We start from the raw sequence: 22,505 nt of genomic DNA on the forward strand, positions 1-22,505 counted from the left end.
TTTAGCAGAGTATGAATTTAGGGGGGGCGCAAATTAAAGCTGATAAAAAGATAGAGCCGCAAGAGCGAGCTTCCATCTGACACCAATCTGTAGTGGGGGAATTGTCCCAAGTGTGAATTTGTTGAATATTGGCCGCCAATAGTGTGCCAAAAAATTAGGTAGTGTAAGGCCACCATCTTTTTTAGGTCTTTGTAGGATAGAATATTTTGCTCTTGAGCTCTTTCCTGCCCAAATAAAAGATGAAATATTCTTATCTAATTTCTTAAAAAAAGATTTGGGGAGGAATATTGGTAAACATTGAAAAAGGAATAAAAATCTGGGTAGAACATTCATTTTAATTGAGTCGATTCTTCCTAAAAAGCGACAGGGGGAGAGTGTTCCAACATCGGAGGTCTGATTTAACCTCCATAGCCAACTTCAAAATGTTATGCTTATAAATTGAAGGGAGACTGTGTGAGATATTAATGCCTAGATACCAAAAACTGGAGAAGGCCAGTTGGAAAGGTAGCATTTGGGATCTGTTTAGCCGCGTTATTAAGAGGGAAACATTCGCTCTTATTAATGTTCAGCTTGTAAGCCTGGAAAGGAACCAAATGTTTGTAAAATGTCAAGAACCTTATTGATGCAGACTGTGCTCAATCCCATTTCTATAGATACCGGTGAAAAGCGATGAGCTCCTAAGAGCGATGAAAATCAGTTAGATTGTGACAGCGAACAACATAGGCGACAAGGGACAGCCTTGGCGGCAGCCGTGTGTTAAAGGGAAAAATTTGGATTGAGTAGAGTTAGTAGTCACACTAGCAGTAGGAGCACTATATAACAATTGAATCCATGAGATATATCTTTGACCGAAACCGAATCTGTTAAGAACTGAAAATAAATAACCCCACTCCACTCGGTCAAAAGCTTTCTCCGCGTCCATAGAGACTACCACTTCAGCATCTTGTGTGCCGGATTTAGACAGTATTATATTGAGCAGGCAACAGATATTTGAAGATAACTGTCTGCCCCTTATGAAGCTGGTTTGGTCCCTAGAGACAATACTTGGTAGGCAGGGGTCAAGACGGCCAGGAAGGATCTTAGATAACAACTTCATGTCGGTGTTGAGCAAACTGACAGGTCTCCAACTGCTACATTCTTCTGGGTCTTTATTTTTCTTTGGAATGAGTGAAATTGATGCTTGAGTTAAGGATAAAGGAAGGGAGCCACGCTCCAAGGAGTCATGAACATGAACATCATGAACATATCCAACAACAAGGGAGCTAGTTGATCAGAAAATTTATTTTAAAAGTCAGCTGGGAAGCCGTCTGGGCCCGGTGACTTGCCGTTCTGCATTAATTTGAGACTGGCTGTAACCTCTTCTAAACGGAGTGGAGCATCTAGATTATTTTTAGTTGTTTTGTTGATTGTGGGGAAATCTAAGTTATCTAAGAATTTGTTCATTAAAGTATTTTCAGATGGAGCTTCTGATTTGTAAAGATTGGAATAGTACAAAGCAAAAACATTATTTATCTCAGCTGGGTCTGTAACTAGGGTGTGGGGGGTTTTGTGAATTTGTGTGATGAATCAGGAGGCAGATTGACGCTTTAGTTGCAATGCTAGCAGCCGACTGGCCTTCACCATATTCGTAATAGGTACCCTTTGTGCGCCTTAAAAAGAGCTTTGCTTTGTTTGTGGAGATAAGATCAAATTCAGTTTGGAGCTTAAAGGGGAATTACACTTTATAACACTTATGCTTCTCATGACTGATATTGTCCTTCTAATGAATGTGTCACCCTTCATTTTTCGATTAGTTATTTCATTTTAAATGTCTAACGTTAGAAACAAAGACCTATTTTTGGCTGGACCGCAACAGCGGGGCCAGCCCTACAAACGCGAATATCTGTGACTGACTGACTGAGTAATACAGTTACACCGCGCATGTCCGTGGCTCGGTCCAGACATATAGTAGGTTTTAACCTTGTTTAGTTTTACCTTTAAACGGACTATGACGGGAAGATAGCCTATCTAAATGAAGAGGAATAAACTAATAGTTTAAATTGAATTGAGAAATGCATGAAAGAACCTCAACGTCAGTCGCTACCCCCATAAACAGCTTTTCTTTTCTTTTGTGAGAAATAAACGGCAAGTTAGCCAGCTAACCAAATTTAACGACAAACATGTTATCGCTAACGTTAGCCTTCATCAAGATCACACATTGTTAGATTTCTGGTAAAAGTACAGTGGGTAATTTTCACAGAATTTTTGTCCTGCTAACGTTTATGTATCTGTTTTCCCGTTGTGACATTTTCGTGGCTTGCTAGCAAACTCTGCTCCGACTGCTACTGATGGGCGTGAAGCCAGGGGTACATAAAGTTAACGTTAGTGTATTGCTCCCAAAGCAACGTTTAATAATAGCGAAATATTTCAAACTCAAATTTTCTGTTTTGTAAAGTGTTAGTCTAACTAGTTGGCTAGGTGGTGTACTTACTTGTATGACGCTATCGTTAAGAGGGCAAGAGGTCTAATTTACTGTTGAGATTAGCCCAGTTTAATTTAGCAGACGTTAACCTAATAGTTACAAGCAAGTGAAATAATCATCCAGGTTATCACGTTAGCTGTATCGCGACACTGTACAACTGTGTCTGTGCCATCGCTGTTTGCTCTGTGTAAGTCATGATTTAGCTGCGCACTTTAACCCCAAGTTAGTCTACAATAGATGAGTTTACGAATTAAGTTGAAGTTACACCATTGGTTGGCTGGTCCAGCCATATACTAGGTTTTGACCTGGTCTTGTTTTTTTCAGTGCAAGTCCACATAGTAGTAGTAGTTTTTTCTTCTTCGATTTAGTATCCCAAACCCAAAACCGCATCCCATAAACGAAAGTCGGCAGAGCTCTCTATAAAAGAGAGTTGCAGATAATTGCTTGAAAAAGCGATTAAGTCAGTTTATAACATCAACTCAGTTATCATAAAACTAAACAAGATTCAGAGGGCGCGTGCAGACAGAGTCCAGACTTACTGTTGTGATCTTGACAGAAACGCTTTGCTTCCTCCGCGGAGTCAAACATGCGTTAATAGTAACACGCAGACGGGCTGGATAGATTAGGCCAAAGCGTATTCCTTCCTTGTAGAGCAAAGACTTCACTTTGAAGGTAGCCCGCTTCTTAGCGAGTGTGGAGTGTGAAATCTTCAAAGATCCTGATGGGATGCCCATGGTATGAGACGTCCCAATTTTTCTTAGCCCACAGCAGCACACGCTCCTTCTGGGCATATTTGTGGAAGCGGACGATAATGGGCCGGGATCCTCGTGGCGGTTTCGCACCCAAACTGTGGTGAGCGCGGTCCAGTTCTAAGTCGGGATCCAGGAGAGCGTCTCCGACCACCTCCTTGAACAATGTAGTCATGAAGAGTGGAGCATCATTCCCCTCCGTTCCCTCTGGGATGCCAATCACACAACGGTTCTGTCATTTGGAACGCAAAACCAGGTCTCCGACAACAAGCTGCAATTTTTCATTCATCTGGGTAGTGGTCTCCAAATTATATTTCAGTGTGGCCACTTTGTGCTGCAGAGTAGTAATTCCATCTGAATGGGCAGTGAGAGCTGTTTCCATTCCGGAGATGGTGGCGGTGTGTGAGGCCACGGTGTCAGTGATCTTTTGGAGAGAGGCTTGGATTGAGGCCAGGACGGTGTTCAAGGAGGCAGTAAGTTCATCTGTTACGCCTTTACGTAGTTTCTCAAGCTCACCGACTAGCATATCGAGTGTTAGCGGCTGAGCGCTTACTGCTGCTGCACTGGAAGCCATCTTGCTAGCATCCTGATCTTGTGGGCTAAAGTGTTGAGTCAGTTGTAGTTGGTTATTGCCGCGACATCCGTGGGATTTACTCATTTTGGTTCTAAAAAAGTTGCAGTGGTACTTCTTACAACTTAAGTAAAAAATAGTAGCAAAAATCTGGGTGTAGATATTATAAAACGATAAAGTATCAGGGAGCAAATGCCATGCGTCCGATCACTCCATCACCACAACCGGAAGTCCTGCATTATTTTTAATCTGATATCAATGTTTCATCTTAAACCTTCATAAAGGGCTCATTCATATGCTTTATAATGTACAAAAAGCATTTTATCAATTTTTGCAGAGATTTTGGATATGTTTCTGGACCCCTAGAAATTTTATACTACTGTACTGACGGAAAGCTTGTAATTCACACTTGAAAATGATGCAACAGTGAGTTTCTTGAGTTGTTTTGTAGTGAAATACGTAAGTATGTTGTGATTTACAGCAATGCATAATTTAGACATTTTGTATAGATTTGGAGACACAGGGTACACTGCTTACTTTTTGCTTCATAGATCTTTAGTAGTTCTACCTATACACCTTCAAATTTTATGAACTTGTGGTCAAGGAGTTTTTTATCCAGGACATGTATAGTTTAACCTATTGTATATATGGGATCTCTCAGTATCTCATTGCAAACTAAAAAAGAGCAAATTCATTTTTGCTTTGTTGACTAGACAATTTCCTTTGTGGCACTTTATTTCTTCCTAGATTATGAATATAAACTAATCTAAATTAGTATTGTAAATGGTACAAATGTCTTGCTTCATTTCAGCCATTTTTCAAGTATCCGTGGTATTCACATCTGGAGTTATAAACTTTAAAAAGGGTACCCCCTAAATGGGCACGGATTGGCCAGATTTGGCATGTGCGCTAAGGGATTAAAGTCAGTCAGGCAATCTCAGCATCCGGTGTCCTGGCCACAAAGGGGTTAAACTCTTGAAACACTGAATATTTGCTCAGAAAGCAAATTTGCTTTGAAATAAATCCATCTGGAATGCCTACAAAATATAGACAAAACCAATGGAATAGTCTTGAAATTATTCTTTGCACTGTTTGACATGTCCACTCAATCAGTTGTATGAGAGATGTGAAGATTGAAAAAACTATTTGACTGAAACAAGCATCGACTGTGTTTTAAAACTGTACATGCATAATGGAGATCTAGAAAGGATATTAAAATTGAAGTAGCTACTTCTGAACTATGCATAAAGTACCATGCAGATATACAGACGGAGGACAAATTAAAGAAAAAACCTGAATAAGTGAGTGGAGAAACTTAACAAATGCAGATCCTTCCATACAGGTGTACTGCATAGTACAATGAAGCTATTAACATCCTATCATGATCTGTGGCACGTATTAAAATGCTGAGAAGGCCCAGTTAACCTCAATTTTGGATCAAGATAGAAAGTGGAAAAGATCTAGGTGACTTTGAAAGAGGGTTCATTATTGGGGCATGGATGGCAGGAACTTCAGTCACAAAGACTGCTCAACTGACTAGTGTGTCAATAGGAACAGTGATTAAAGTGACATCTGAATTTAGATCTATGGGAAAGACATTAGTAAACAGGGTCGGAAATTGTGGTCGAAAGTGCACATTCCATGACCATGATGTTTGTACATTAGTGCGATATGTAAGGAGCAACTTTGCCTCAAGTGACTGAGAATGTCAATGCAGGACATGATCAGACTGTGTCAGCAAGAACAAATCCGTTGACAACGACATAGAGAGGGATATTATAGTAGGGTTGCAGTGCATAAACCCCTCATTACAAAGACAAATACATATTTGAAAGTTCAAAAACCATAGGAACTGATCTACAGAGATGTGGAAAAAAAGTCATGTGTTCAGATGAGTCATCCTTCTCCATATTCTCGACAAGTGGGTGACTGCACGTGTGCCATACACCAAGAGAACGGTACAGGCCTGAATGCTTGACCCCTACAGTAAGGGGGTCCGGTGGCCCTGTTATGCTGTGGGGGGCATTTTCCTGGCATGGTTTGGGTCGACTTATCCCTTCAGAGGGAAGGGTCACTACAAATCAATGCAACGTTATTCTGAGTGATTACCTTTATCCTATGATGAAAGCGGATGGAAGTGGTCTCTTCCAGAACCACAATGCCCCCATCCACAGGGCAAGAGGGGTCACTGAATGGTTTGATGAGTATGAAAATTATATTCATATGCTATGGTCTTCCCAGTCACCAGATCTCAATCCAGTTGAACATTTTGGACCAACCTGTTAGACAGCACTCTCCACCACCATCATCAAAACTCCAAATGAGGGAATATCTTCTTGAAGTAGAGTTCTATGCCAAGGCACACTGAAGCTGTTCTGGTGGCTTGTGGAGGCCCAACACCTAACTAAGACATGTTGATTTTTCCTTTAATTTGTCACCCGTCTGTACACATTCTAATAATGATATTCTAGAAAAAAGCTGTTCCCTACATTTTGTAGTTTTTAATGTGTTTGTATGTTTTCAGATACAATTATACCTCGGTTTAACATTATTAGTGGCACTAAGAGAACATTGAAAGAAAAATATATTAGATAGATGCAGATTTATTTGGTAGAGCCTTCAGCAATTGAATGAAGATAAAATGCACTCACATGGTCAAGCACATGGCTCTTTGTGGTGTTGTATTTTTCAGCAATGGCGTCAGCGACTGCATTAGCCCCCAGAAATAATGTGTTCCAATTGTGCGCGCTGGAAGGGCCCAGACAACATACAGGTTATAATATAGCCCAAGAACTAACATGACTACAATACAATTCACCCATAGCAAGAATACTATGTTTTTGTTGTGTTTGCACGACTAGACTTGCAGATGCAGTGTGATATTTTTTACAAACACCAGCGTAAAAAATACAAAAAACTGAACAGAGGCTATAAAGATATAGTTCTGTTTAAATAAATAATACAGGCAATGTGATTGAATCCTTAATGTTCACAGTGCTCCTCCACAAAGGCATGACCAATGCAGGCATATATATAAGATACATAGGCATGGCCTATTTATGCACTGTCGTTATGATCATAGCAGACCCCATTCCTCCCATTCTGACTGGCGAGTCGTTTTGAAATAAATACGCCTAGAAATAAATACACAAGGAAATTAATAAAAGAGCCAAAGTAAATGAGACATAAAATAATTAATTGACATTTAATTAATTGCTTATTTATTTAATTATCTACTTCATTGCTTATTTATTTCATTATAAATGTATTGATTTATAATGAAATAAATGAGGCTGCCAGCGCTCTATTTGTTTCAAGGTGACAGTGAACAAAGGTGGAAAGGAGGTGGCACACCTGGTACTGCCTGCCTTGAGCTTGGCATCTTTCTTCTTCTTGTAGGAAGAGGAGCCAGGGGTACAAGGGCTCTGATCAGACTTCTCCTTTTTCACTGTGGAAGGCAGGATGTGCAGCATGCGCCCCTAAGAAGAGTATAGGAATAGCGGTTCATTATGAGTATAAAGGTTCTGAATCCAAAACAGCAATTTGTGAGCCCACAATCTCTGTTTATGGTTCCAGCATTCTGTACCGCAGGCTTTTCACATTTGATTTTTTGGGCATCAGTGTAGTATAATGGGTAAGGAGTTGGTCTTGTAACCTAAAGGTCGCAGGTTCAATTCCCCGGTAGGACACCGCTGTTGTACCCTTGAGCAAGGTACTTAACCTGCATTGCTCCATTATATATGCAGCTGTATAACTGGATACAGTAAGGTGCTCTGGATAAGAGTGTCAGCTAAATTCCTGTAATGTAATGTAATGGGTCAGGGGCAGCTTCCACCAGAAAGTGGATGGAGAGTGGGTAGAGTTTGCAATTCAGCAACCTACCAAACATGTGGCAAGTTCTGTCTATTTCATGAGAGCTCACTCTCACTTTTCCAATGGCTTCCTTGTATTCAGATATGTGAGTAAATTGACAATCAAAAAGATTCAGGGCTGAACAACAAATATCTAGGGCATGAGCTTGGGATGTCCCCAGCTAGCTACACTACTGGGCTGTCTCCTGTTATTATTTATACCTACACAATGAAATGCACAAAAATAAAAAACGCCCACATTTTTTAGGAGAAAGTTTCCTCTCACATTCATTTTCTTATATAAAGACAATAATTACCCAACCTCGAGAAATGAAATAATGGTTTAATGACAAGCAATGAACTAACCCCGTACAAGTATATATTACCTAAATAAAAGAATTACTTCTAAGATTATATTGTTTGCATTTATAGCAATAAGTTAACTAGTTTCGGTCATGCTATAATACAAAATATGGCACCATATTTACCATATATGGCAAAATAGCACCAGCTTGAGAAATGAAATAATGGTTTCATGACAAGCAATGCACTGACCACAGATAAGTCTTGTCAGGGAAGTGAAGATTAAGTAAAATCTGTTTGTTCTCTGAATCCAGCAGTTTTAACAGCTAACACCCTCGTTTAATGGACAGCATTCTGAATACCAAACAGAAGTAGAACAACAGTTTATACCTAACTTCCCAACATGTAAAATCTATTTATTTGATTTAATTTGCCAATTATTATTATAAATCGTGAAATCTATTGGGAGGCAGAACAACCTGTTGGATTAACCTTAATCAAAATGTACAACTCACAGCAAGATTAAAATGAATAAATGAATAAAATATTCATGTCTAACTACCTTGAAAATCAATGAAGGTAACAGACAAATTAGTCACAAAAGAGACAAATAAAGGAAGACACCAAACTACACCTTTTTCCCTCACAAGTTAATCTCAAAACGGTGCCAAGGCTAAAAAAAAAAAAAAAAAAAAAAACCCCCAACAGCAGAATATTCCAAAAAGACTAGAGCTGAAATGTAGACGCCTTGTAGACCCAAATGCAGGACTCAGATTCCCACTTACAACTAGCTGTTAAAACTTACTGCAGACTAAAAAATACACACATTTTAACTACTGAAAGAGGGGGGGGGTACTCATCTCTTACTGTAAATTTGAAACGCAACCACCCCAAAGCAAAGGACTCAAGTAAGGCTGTAACTCTAGGCATAGCATTAAATGCTAAAATAATGCTGAATAAAGTAATATTTATGATTCAATGTACATGACAATGCTAACGGTTATTGTGTTTTAATGATTAATGTAAAAGTTCTGTATGTTCAGTTGGCTCTGAGCCATCCACCTCGCTGCGTTAGTTTTCATATATGTCACGCACAGAGGATATCTTGCATGTGATCTATTTTAATTACTAATTGGTCTTAACACGGCATGTTGATCTCGTAAAACGTGCACCCATAGCCATACAGCCAGTGGCTCATGTGTTTGGCACGATCCATGCGCCATCACTACTTCCAGCTAGTTTCAAACCCCAATCCATCGTAGACCCTTTGTTCTCCTGGAACACGTGTCTGCAATACACAACTCCACATGTAGGGGAACATCCAACACTCCTCACACACATACACACATGCAGGCACAACGGCCACACACGTGCACTCACATAGTTCATTATACCTCATTGTAGTGAACTGTGCTTTGCCCTTTTCATTACTTTCGGTGTATTTAATAAACTTTATTATATTTACCAGGTTGTCTGTATTGATATTACTCTTGTGTTGAATTGAGTCAAATGCTGCTAATCAAAAGAACTTAATTTAGTATTAGCTGAATGTATGATATTATGGTTAAGATTGACTGTTAATGTGTAATTTTAATAATAATTAATTTAATTATTAATTTAAATTGTCAATTTATAGTTTGTATACTTAATTTATGAGACTGATTAATATATGCTCGTGCCACCTGTGGGAATATAGGTGTATATCTTCTACATGTTGGCGCCCCAATATGATAAGTAGCGGCATGTCCCCTACAATACAATACAATACAAGACTAGGGTGGATCCAAGGAGTAGATTTCTTCCCATTTTAACATTCTAATTGGTTCAGGTCAATCTACATACAACACATATTTTTAAGGTTACAGATAAATTAACCCTCTCTCCTAGTGAGCATTATGTTGACATGAAATATTAAGGATTTTCAGATCGTTTTGGGAGGTTCAATTTTGGATGTTTGTGAGCCACGAGATTAAGTAATAATTAAACCAAGTAACAAAGTCAGCAGTGACACACTGGTTTCCCTTTATTCTGGTAAGGCTGGCACAGAATACCCAACATAGTGCTCAGGTGTATTAACCAGTTTTTTTAAGGTACAGAATCTGATGAGCATGAGCTATGCCAGCCTGGGGTTTTGCAGGCCATCCCCCCCCCCCACCCCCACCACCAGTTCCTGCTCTCTGTGTCTTCTCTTATCTCTGAAGTTTCCAAGTTGAAATAGTCTATAGGTCTATATAACATAAATAAATTATTATAAAGATTATATTAATTGCATTTATAGCCAACTGGCTATAAACTTATATTAACCAACTGGCTATGATCATGCAAATATAGAAAAAAGATTTCCTCATTTTTAAAAATGAAATGTTTTTTCCAACGTGTGTAACATTGTGTAGTTATTTTATTTAATTAGCACAAGAACATTGTCAATCCTTTTTTGTCATTTTTCTCCCATTTTCTCCCCAATTTAGTTGTTATACCAATTCCCCGTGTGCATCACAGTCCTGTTCGATGCGCTATCCTCTGTCAGTCTGGGGAGGGTGTAGAATACCACATGCCTCCTTCGATATATGTGGAGTCTCCAGCTGCTTCTTTTCACCTGACAGCGAGGAGTTTCAGTGGAAGAGCGTAACGTGTGCGGAGGTTCACGCTATCTCCCTCAGATCCCCTCCCTGCTGAACAGGCGCCCTGACCAACCAGTAGGAGTCGCTAATGCAACGATCAGGACTCATACCCTCACCGGCTTCCCACCCGCGAACACTGCCAATTGTGTTCGTAGGAATGTCTGACCAAGCCGGAAGTACCACTGCCGGGGATTGAACCCAGGTCTCCCTGTGGTGGTAGGAGAGTGCTTATACCTCTACACTACCCAGATGGCCCAACATTGTCAATCTTTACCTTAACTTTAAGATTTACTTAAATTTTCTGGGGATAATTTTGTTTTTAATTAAAATTGTCCACAATCAAAGAAAATTTCTTCATTTTGATCATTATTTACAATTGTGATTATATAGTGGACATCAAAATGAGAAAAGAATACACTTGTGTCATCTTCAAACAAGATTTCTGGCAGGAAATCAGAAACCTTGTATAAATCATTTATATAAATAAGGAATAAAAGTGGCCCAAGGATATAGCCTTGGGGTACTCCACATATTATATCAAGTTAGGAGTCAATTAGGTTAAATGTAACATATTCTTTCCAGTTCAACTAACTGCCAAACCATAGTAATGACATTGCTGTAACAGTAATTAATTAATAATGTTACCATAATTAATTTTAGCAAAAAATGCCACGATCAGCTGTATCATAGGTTTGGACAAGTACAAAATTTTTTAGCAATTGTGTATTGTTTTCTATTCTGTGCTTTGTAAAGTTTCTCAACTAAAAAGGTGATGGCGAAATAGGTTGAGCGTGAGCAAAAACCATACTGATGTTGATACAGAAAGTTTTGAATATCGATGAAATTAATCAGTAATATCAGTTTCTCCAATATTGTGGAAATGGCAGGTGATATGGAAATTGGAAGACAATTAGTAAGGAATGAGGGGTCATCGCCTTTATAGATGAGTATAATTTCGGCTATTTTTTTTAGATCCTGATCCTGATCCCGCACATTGGTAATAATTATAACTACTAGTATATGGAGGACTGAATGTGCCAAAATGAAATAATTAAATAATTAAATATGGAATTAAATAAATATATAAATAATTAAATTGGTCAATAATTAAATAAATACTTCATTTCATTTCAAAATAATTAAATAATTGTCACCTCATGCTTTTCACAATTACGTGATTATATTTTATTTCATAACAACATGTTTAATTTCCGAATGGCTTTTTTCATTTCATAATGACATTTTTCCGAATGACTTATTTCCGAATGGCGTTTTTATTTCCAAACTCGCCATTTCATTTCGGAAAGCAGCATTGTTTTGGAATACAGCATGTTTCATTAGTGTGAGCTAAGGTAGCCAATATTGTTCACTGTAACCTGGCATAATTTCTATCAGTTCTTTTAATGGCAGGTATAGATTTTGCAAGTGTTAATGGCGCTTTGCATGTGTGAGTAACGTGGCATTTTTGTATGTTGAAAACATGTTTTTCTTCAGATAAGTAATTCTCATGAATCATGTACATGAAACCCAAAATATAAAATATAGAATTCTGCTGGAAATTTCCATTTATGGTGATATGAAGCCAAGCCTACTGTGAGCTAACTACTGAATTGTGTTTAGCTTAGCAAACTAACTTGTTCTTTGCTCAAATCTCCACAACGAGCCAATTTAGCTCAATAAAGATATCCAGTAGCCTCAGCAAAGAGCCGCTTGTTCGAGAATATTTCTTGTAAATTTCTCCTGTGATTCTAACAGTTGGTTTTTCTAATGAAATTCAATTTACCAGCTTCATCTCATGCATATTTTTCTGGATCCTTCACCCAATAAGGAAAGGAACAGCATACACAAGAAATAAACTTAGTTAGAATGTTGGGGGGTTGAAATGCATAGACCCTGAGAAGTACAACCCTCTTGGGGGGGTCCAGGGGCATGCCCACCTGGAGGAATTTCTTTTTAAAGAATAACTGAAATGATAACTACTGGTGAATTCTAAGGGCAAAGTTGTTGAAAATCATGTAAAACAAAAAAAGCAGAAGAAATCAGTTTTTTAAAATGTTAATTTAAGTTAATTAACAGATCTCAGGCGCAGGGAAATGACTGAAATAATATGAACAACTGTAGCAACAGTAACAAGTGCCTGAAGTTTAAAGAAAAAAACATTATCGGCAGTTGCCTGCAATAGGAACAGCCTACGAGTGAAATACATAAGCTGGTGTATTTATTTGCTTAATTCGGGCAATGACATAAAGAAAGTGCATGCTTTTTTACGTTTCATTGAAAAGAACTTTGTTAAAAATACAGCATGCTCAAATTGCATTACTAAAATAAACACGGTTACGTGTGTCCATTTTTCTTCAAAGTTTGTTTTGGTACAATATGTTGTAGGGGAGAGCCATCTTAAGATTGGTCGGTGTGCTAGGCCCTTTCCTTTGTAAAAGTTTACCTGGGTGTTAAGAAACCAACAAAAGCACCTTTCCTCATCGATTTGGATGCTACTGCAACTTACTTCACAGTAAATTACGAGGTTGCTCTTTTTTCATAAATAAAGCTCCATGCTTCATAATCTGAGTATGTGGCTGGTCTCAAGTTACCATTGGAAATGTGGAAAAACCCTCCATACGCACATTACAGGGCATTTTCATTTACTATTACAATTATTCTACACCTCTGTTACAATAATACTGACCAGGTGGTATGAACGTAACAGACTGCGTGCACTTTGGTTTTAATTGTATCTGACTCGTTTAACTTAGGAATGTAAGTGAAATGGCTAATGACTACTGACTGTTTTAAATAAAATTTCATAGTGCTAGGCTAAATATTTTTGGAGTAAAAGAGCAAAATCCAAAAACTGTTACATTTATGGTGACTCCTACATTGGTTCACTGATCATAGAGTCTGCATTATCTAAATGTCGGGGGCCCCCCAGTTCTGCTGCATATGCATATACCTCTTTTTCATTGACTGGACTAAGTAATACGAAGTGTTTGGGAAACTGAAAATATCTGTGATTATCTGGACTCAACTGATGGGTGCATAACAGCATAGCATTACAGTCTTTATTGACACACTCTAACCAGATTACCTAATAATAGTCAGTTTGCCAAGACATCCAACACGTGAGTCCTGCCAGTTGTATTTAGATTTCATTTGAATGTTGAAAATTCACATCCATTGCCATAGGGTGAAAACGTGCATTCTGTTCCTTTAGCACATTTAAAGTTCTCTGGCTCTATGAACAGTTTGAGTTTCAAAACTCAAAAACTAATAAAGTTGGTAAAAAAATCCCAAATGACAAAAACATAATGCTCACTGGTAAACAGAAAATAGAATTTGTTTCTCCACTAACATATCTGATCTCACAATCCAGCTACTTATTTGTGCTGTCCTCAAATAAATGCGAGTCATGATGGACCCTACATCTTGTACGTTCCCATGATTTCTGTTCAGTAATGCCATGTGCAGATTACACAACTGTCAAAAACCCCAAATCATTGCTCACATGACATGTCATGTCATCGTAGTGGTGCACACACTACACAACTGAAAGCAGACAAGGTTCACAATTTACAAGATTAGAATTACAAGAATTGTCTCAAGAACACGCCAGAGGTGACTTTGTTTTCTTCCGCTCATCTGTGCTGAAAAACAGATGAACAGGACAAAATTCTAAATATGATGAATATAGTTGGGGAGATGCGGGCACAAGGACTGTCTGCTCAGAGAGAGTTGGAAATAAATAAAGCCCAAATAAGAGTGCTGTGAAAATGTAGCTAGCTAGCCTGTGCATGTTCAAACAGGGCATCGCTGGTAAGGACGTGTTGGTGCTTTTGTTCCTAATAGCCATTTGTGCATGACATGCCAATTATTAAACCCTGATAGAAACAGAATAAAATAGCCTTCTTCTTCAAAGCCATTCTGTTTTGTAGTTATTTCTGCATCCTCCCCCAATTTTCCTCTCAGGCTCTCATTGGTTTTTTCTCATCGCTGTTCTCACTACTTGTCGTATATTGCTCAAACTAAGAAACCGTGTGCCGATAACTGGAACTGTCTGAAATGGCACAGAATTGCGAGAATGCATAGCTGAACCGCATAAGACCCATATCTACTTGGGCATAAATGATAAAACAATGTAATTTTGCTGCTAGGGACCAGTCATCAGCACCATCAGCACAACATTGATATGAAGTGGCTTGGCACTGATCACATGATAAAGGTTAGTCAACTATAAATGTGGCTGTTCAAATGCCTGTACATTGAGGCCAAACAGCAAGACGCCCTCAAAAATAACACTTTATTGTGTTTGAGAAAACATAATTGGCCAGATTGTAGTACCTGGAAGATGTGCCCATCTAGGTCAGCTAGTGCTGTCACAGCATGTTCTGGCATCATGTAGGTGATGAAGGCAAAGCCTTTGGGCTTCTTAGACAAGCTGTCAATAGGGAAGTGCACCTCCGACAAAGGACCTACAAAACACAGGGGGGAGAATGGCGTACAGCTGGTTTGTCAGACTCCAGTACTGGAGTGCCAAAGTGGCGGCTGGTTTTCAGTGTGTTTCAGCAATTAATTTAAATTAGTGACTGGCTAAAGAGCCAACACAAATTGCTTCCAAGGCCTAATTTGGCAGTTGAGAAAGGAAACCACAAAAACCTGTTGATACTGTACCTCTCCGTGACTCGAGTTTCACACTAATGCTGAACAGTATGTCAGGTAACCCAGCAAATTAAATATGCAACAGTGGAAAAATTAGTTACAATGAATACAAAACAGACTATAGGCTGTCACTGTATATTTAAAGCATATAAGGTGAATCAGAATACTGTCTGGAAATCGGGGACATGGGAATTCTGGAATTAAAAAAAAATCTGCACCATGCTTAGTGAAAATGTCGGTCAATTCCTGCTCAGTGCAGGTGTAGGACAGGTTTCTGACAAAGAGTCGGCCAGACTCAGACACATCTTCCTCCTCTTCATCCTCTTTTAGCACCCGCTGGAATGTTTGCAGCTGAGTGTCCTGCTTCTTCATCCCAGTCCCTTTCCTGCCGTTGCTGACACCACTGGCTTGGAAAACTTCAATATAACGGCCCCCTATGAGGAAAAAACAATCTGTGAATGGCCCAATCCTGGCATAGGATAATTTCAAGCTTAAAGACAGCTACAACTTGGAATTGGTCAAACGAGAACCGTTGGGGTAAGTTCAGAATACAACTCTTGTTGCTTAGTAACCAAAAAGCCTTGCAGAAGGCTAGACCTAAGAGTCGATTGAAGCTCCATATTTAAAATGGTCTTGTCACACTTTTCAAACTACAAGGATATCGATGGATGGACTGTAAAAGCAATGTGGAACTAAAACCTGTGACCACGGGGGGGGGGGGGGGGCTGGGGGGGCAAGTTTTAGATATAGTAGCATTTCTTACCACAAGATGGGGAATACATAAGCAAAGGAAATATATTTGATCAAAGAAACAAAATCTGAATGAAAAGATTTAAACTATATTTTTAAAATGTCTGAACAACATTTTTTGTTTATGTTTCAAAATTATTTGTTTTAGTTGTTCCCTCATTGTCCATAAAATCTTGAAGAGTACTGGATTGGTCTTGTCTCAATGAAGGACCCAAGACAGGAGCCACCTACCTATATAGTCCTTATTCTTTCGTAGGGCCTTATCCACCTCCTCCTGAGAACACAAGTCCACATACACATACCCTGTGTGTGAGAAAGAGAGAGAGCGAGAGCAAGAGAGAGAGAGAGAGAGAGAGATGCAATTCAATGCATGAAAAAAATATTTTTTAATCAAAATGTATTTGTCAGGATAAAAAACCCTTGAGATACACCATTTCCATTTCAAAGGGGATCCAGTATAGAAGTGTTTGAAAGTCTAGTTATAGTCAAGTTATAGTGCAAGTGAAGACAAAGTGCTTTTCCTGGACAAAAGGAAGGCAGAAATGTAGGCAATAGAGGGGATCCACACCTGTCTTGTTGCCATGGGTATTCTTCACAATACGGATGGCCACAGGTTTCAGTGGTGCCATAAATTCACATACTTGTTGCTGAAAATAATTGCTGGTTAAAATGGTGTAAAAGTTTCAGTGTAAATCATTCAGTGCGGTTTCCTGGACCACAAATGGGCTGCTTACCCTTTCTCCATAATTGTAAGGACTAAGGAGACAAAGACTACTGAAATAACTCCTTAGCATGTTACAGATTTTTTGTACAAAGACAGGAAAAAATACACATAATACCTGACACATTATCCTTGACTCTTACAATTGCAAGTAAGTGTAGCTCAGTACACAGTCTAAAACAGAAAGATTTATCAGGAAACAAGATACCGGTTCCTTAAAAAAAACACTTCTGTAGTCCGCCCGCTCACCTCCTTGACATTGAACGGAGTTCCTCTGAGCTTCACAGTGAAATCTGTGGTAGGCTCCATCTGTACAGAATAGAACAAAAATAAGAAATCACAAAGTTTGCATCACCACTCATTGGAGGTCATTGCCTAGTATAAAAATATATACAATATTTTGCAGCGCAAGGATATCCTCACAAACCTGAACAGATGCTTACCTAAGCATTTCAATTTGATGCCTGAGTGATAAATTAATTTCCCTTCGAGTATTAATAATATATCTATTGATCTACATATTCAAAACAAAGAGCATGGATGAAGCAAATGGTGGTTGCCTAGCAATCACCAAGGATCAGTTTTATTAATATACAGTAGAACCTATGATATTCCTGAGCACTACAGGGATGAGGGTTACTTGAAACTGAAAGGTTTGTAATTTTAACTTTTACTGGAATTTACTTTACATTCATTTCGCTAGCCTTATTTTAAAACTAAAATAAACAATTGTTTATTCATATTTTTGTTCGTTTTATGAGTTGTCAAGACTGACCTCTTGCTTTGATGTTTTGCTGTGCTTCTCCTCTCTATTGTCGTCAGGTTTATCACAACCATCAGCATTAGCATCTCCTTCGTTGTTCTCTCCTGAAATTGTCACCACCTTGGAGCGCAGGTAATCCATATCTGACAGGGTAGTCTTCAGAGCCTCCTTTGTAGGCCCTGTTGTGGAAGTACATGGGATTACTCACGGTAAAGAACATCTATCAGAATGAATGACAGCCAGCTAGCAAGTATTAAACTAACCAACAATGCCAGAGCCTGAAATCTCACCAATACTGAATAATCACGAAGTCTCATGACAAATTTTACAGAAGTAAAATTTGTTTAATTACATGCATTCATGAGGACTTAAAAGTCCAATTTATAAAACCATAGAGTTCACCATATTTCAGAGGGAATAATTACAATAAACGTAAAAGAGAGGGACTAAACTGAGACAGATTTTTGCATGCATGCATGCTAAACTTGCCGACTAACTGTTTAATAGCTCAACGTCCTGTTTAAAAGTTTAACTGAATCTGAGACAAGTGTTATTTCAAAATTTGGCAGAAGAAACTGGCAGAAAAGCAAGATTTACTAATGTATGTTACAGGATTTTCCATTAACCAGAGCCAAAGATAGGCTATTTGAAAACATGCATATTAGCTTAGCGCCCCCTAATGGGAATTGATCCCAAGTTTTAACCTGTCAAATTGTTCCTGTCAAATGGCTGCTGACATCTGATTGGCCAATAGCGGCCATGTTTTTAAAGAAACACAGATGGAAACAGAAATGTAGCGTACAAAATTTTAGCCTGACTGGTCAAGCTTTTTAAGACTTATAGGCATTTAACCTTATTTTGTCCTTACAGTGCCACCTATTGGCATAGAAGTGTCAAAATTTTCAGGCTGTATTTATCAACCAAACTGTGTGAGGTTTGGATGTAGCATTCCTGAGTTACAGCTGTTTTAGTAAAAATGCCCGTGTCCACTGATACTGCTTTTCATATGGCGGCGATACTGATATAAAAAATCAACATTCTTTTTGATAATTATTGGGTGTCACACTGCAAAGATTCTTTCTAACTGGGTGACAATAGGACTAACGGTCCTAAACTAGTTCACAAAATTAGGGTTTGCAAGAAACACAATAGGGTACAAAATTTTGGCGTATGCATATTAAATTAGGAATATAAGTTTTGTGAGATATGAGCCAAGGACTCTGGCGAAAAAATCATTTTTATTCTAGACCACATGGTACAGGAGTTATGGATCAAAAGAGAAATGGTTGCATTCTGTCCACTAGGTGTCATTGCAATTACCTGAGTAGTGGGGGGGGAATGCTTATGACTGTATAATTGTACAGACTGTACATCCAATGGGAGACTGACACAAAGGTATAGCATGTTTGAAATTGATTAGTCAAGCAACTGTTACAGGAATTTTTATTTGCTTCCTCTTACAGCGTGAGCTATTGATGAAAGGCCACCAAAATTACTATAGTGCACTGCCACAAAGTGAACCACTGCACTGTTTCCCACAAGTTGAGAATTTACTTGTGGCAGTCGACTCCCTGTATGTGTTCGGGGGGGGGGGGGGGGGAGACACTGTTTGTACTGTTTATTAAAATTGTATCTATTAAGAAGTTATTACATTTTGCTGCACAGATGGAGTTCACATTTCTTTTCACATGAAGCTGTACCAGCGACAGAGAGAATTAACAGAAAGCAAAATGAACCCAAACTAAAACCATTGTTGCAGGAGTGTTTACAGTTACAGACAAACCTTTATGCTATCAGAATGATTTGGACGATAATATAATCACATACAAATTCTAAACCTAAGTTAAGGGCTTTAAAGTCATTGGTGCCCTTATCCAAAATACCCTCATTTCTAAACACAATGACTTTCATCAATTTCAATTAAAGTAAATAGGCCTAACTCTTAACCATAACTGTTACTATAACAGCAATGTTATGGAAACCTACTGTGGTGAAGAAGAATTTTTCAATACTCATTTCTGTCAAAAGTGAAAAGTTAACACTAAGTAACTCTAAGCTAAAGTTAGCAGGGTGAACACTGATGCTTGCTAAATGCTAGTTAACATTAATTCAAATAATTGTTATAACTTTGCAATCTTGGTTATGGCAGAGGACTTGTACTTGTGAAGAAATGATGCACAACCACAAGCTAAATTTCACACATTTTTAAAAACTTTGTAACTTTGTAACCTGGCACAGATACAGTCACACGACTGTCCTTCTAATTTCATTCGAGTTCAGGCACTGTGCTTCCTGCTCAGCTCTACATACACCAGCTACAGGGAGGGCTTTATGTCACTTTAGACATTTAAAAGAAAAAAATAACAAATATAAAAGCATAGTGTGTTGCTTATAAAAAATAAGCACCTAAATCCGAATTTTTTATTTTTATTTTTTTTTATTCAATGAGGTCCCACACAATACATTATAAACAAAAAAAAGTTTTGCTTGTACTTTCAGTTTTTGTGCTTAAATATTTTAAACAGTACCTCACTAGTAATACAAATGTACATGCTTCATGAAAATGAATTTTATAAATACACTGATAGGGCAACCACTGAAACAATACTTGGACCATCAAGAGGTAAATTACAATTGTATAATGCTATATAGATATATTACATTACACGGCAGGCATTTTGATCATATTGAGCATATTGAGCATAGGCCTTAGACTTACTTTTTCTATCTGCCTCGTCCTCTTCATCCTCATCTGGGCTCATGTCGACAGAGTGGTCTGAGTCAAAGTTGAGGTAGTCTTCAATGATTGCTTGATTCTTTGTCTCCTTCCTTTTCTTCTGTCCCTCCCTGTTATTGCTAGGAACAGCTCCATCAGTGAGTGTGTCATTAGCCCATGTGGGAACCTGGGTGCGGTTCTGGTGAACAGCGACAAACTCCTGGAAGCCTTCCTCCTGTTCCAACTGTGAGAGCAATTTGAAAACTATGGTTTACATTTTCAATTACAATCACAAAACCATTTCAGTACCAAGGGGGATTTAACAAAGCACACAACCGTAAGCTAAAGGGCCATTTCACTGCAATTCACTACAGTAGCTCATTTTCAGAATGTCATAATTTGGGCTTATGTTTTCTTATCATGTTTATTTGGTGCCTATCAATAATTTCCAAGACTGGTTAGGAGCAAAAAATTTTCACTATTTAAAAACACTTGGATACTTTACATCTAGCCATGATAACAAAAAATAGGCCTACATTTTAATAAAAAGCCATAATAAATACAGGTTTAGAATGCGGTAAAAATAAAAACACCACGTTGTAAATCATTTAACATGACCACAGACAGGTTGTAATTGCTACCTCTTTGCTGTTAGTCTCATTTAAACATCCTCAGTTAAACTTGGATACTATGCCTTCCTGTAAGCTGAGATATGTACCTGCTTATAAAAAGTGATGAATATTAGACTTTACTTTATAATTGAAATTGGAGCTACATACTCTTGCTCTAAACTGACATTTTTTGTTGAGGAAAAACAGAATCCAATTACAATTAACCCAAAACAAGTTTAAATATAGCTGCAAGCAGCAATTCATGGGATCCAAGCACACACAGCCAATATTATGCCACTTATCAAGAGGCCAATCAATGGCAAAATCACTGTGACCATAGAGAGGTATGCCCTACCAATATGCCAAATTTCATAGGTCTCACCCATGTGGTTCGCCCAAAACTGGCTAACAGCATTTCCAAAATGGAGGCAATCCAAGATGGCAGCAACAAAAAAGGAAGAGATTTATGTTTCATATGAGGAACTTGATCACTAAAGCAAATGTTTTATATCTAAAAGACAACAGTGCTCTACATGAGACTCAATTGTGCCAATACTGTACAGCTGGGCTTGGTTTTAGAGATCTAATGTAGCAGCCAAATTTCATCAATTTTCCTCAAACCATTTGAGAATTTCTGTGATAAGCCACGCTCACATCAATTGTTACTGGCTTACTGTAGCCATGTTTTTAGGAGTACCAAGATTCTTTATATAGCCTAACTTTTAAAGAGAAGTGCCCCCTGACCATATTGCTGCAAGTTTCATACAAATTGGTTTGTCAACTTCAGAGAAGTTGTTAAACCTTTTTTCAGAAAATTCAAAATAACAAAAAAACCAACCTGGAACCCTTCAATGGTCCAAGCGACTTTTTTGTCCAGCATTAGGAAAGGAATGTAGTGACACTAGTCTCATTCTTCTAGAACAATTGGTTCAGATCAAATCAAATCAAAATTTATTTATATAGCACTTTTCTCAAAACGTTATCACAATATACTTCACAGGCAAGCCTAAAAGTTATGACCAATCAGATACTGAATATTTGATTGATTGCTATATGACCACCAACTGGCCAATGGGTGCAATGTTAACACAGATCATGGGGGGCCCTCATCCTTAAGAGTCCAACCAATGTTCAGTAGTTTTCACCAGTACAAACAGACGTCATAAGCCTTTAAGCCAAAACCCAGGAGAAGGAAATGAGAAGTATAGCTGCAAACAGTGATACATGGGGTAAAACCGAAAATCAACACCGTAGGTGGTTAAATCTATTCCTGGTGTGCATGCAGGTTTTTATTGTCGCCATTATACAGGACACATTAGCTAATTACCTGAATGCATTTAATGCTGGTTTCACTGCAGATCAAACCACAACAGGACTTTTCATTTGGGACACAAAAACAGCCTTCAACTGTTCCGTTTTGAGCTGATCAAAAATGTAGCTGAAATAATATAGCAGCAAGCAACAACTAGGTGGTTCAAGCCCAGTAAATTAAAATATTACCATACATTATGTTATCATTATGAGGTTGGAAACAGCTTGCATAGCATGTCATTTTGGGTGTTTTCATTGATGAAGAGAGATTATGCTATAGGTTATAGTCTTCCTGATGAACAGCAGCACTCAATGAGGCCCTGAAATCAACATGATATCCAAGTCAAAAAGTGTGAGTGAAATCATTATCTCAGAATAGGATGAAAAAAATGCAGAAAAAATTTCTTATTGAACTCGTTGAAAT

General features: G+C 38.2%; 1 protein-coding gene across 2 annotated transcripts in view; it reads right to left on the bottom strand.

The window, feature by feature from the left end:
• Positions 1 to 22,505, bottom strand: part of rbm19 (RNA binding motif protein 19) — a 93,909-nt gene that overhangs the window by 50,344 nt on the left and 21,060 nt on the right. For both annotated transcript variants that reach the window (XM_064297658.1, XM_064297657.1), the window contains exons 5-13: positions 20,163 to 20,403; positions 17,456 to 17,622; positions 16,930 to 16,989; positions 16,528 to 16,606; positions 16,191 to 16,262; positions 15,428 to 15,643; positions 14,892 to 15,022; positions 7,136 to 7,260; positions 6,433 to 6,529 (exon numbers count right to left, since the gene is read on the bottom strand). In XM_064297658.1, the coding sequence (XP_064153728.1) occupies positions 6,433 to 6,529; positions 7,136 to 7,260; positions 14,892 to 15,022; positions 15,428 to 15,643; positions 16,191 to 16,262; positions 16,528 to 16,606; positions 16,930 to 16,989; positions 17,456 to 17,622; positions 20,163 to 20,403 (1,188 nt within the window). The remainder of the gene's footprint in view (positions 1 to 6,432; positions 6,530 to 7,135; positions 7,261 to 14,891; positions 15,023 to 15,427; positions 15,644 to 16,190; positions 16,263 to 16,527; positions 16,607 to 16,929; positions 16,990 to 17,455; positions 17,623 to 20,162; positions 20,404 to 22,505) is intronic.

The sequence above is a fragment of the Anguilla rostrata genome, chromosome 10, assembly GCF_018555375.3.
Source record: "Anguilla rostrata isolate EN2019 chromosome 10, ASM1855537v3, whole genome shotgun sequence".
Classification (NCBI taxonomy): domain Eukaryota; kingdom Metazoa; phylum Chordata; class Actinopteri; order Anguilliformes; family Anguillidae; genus Anguilla; species Anguilla rostrata.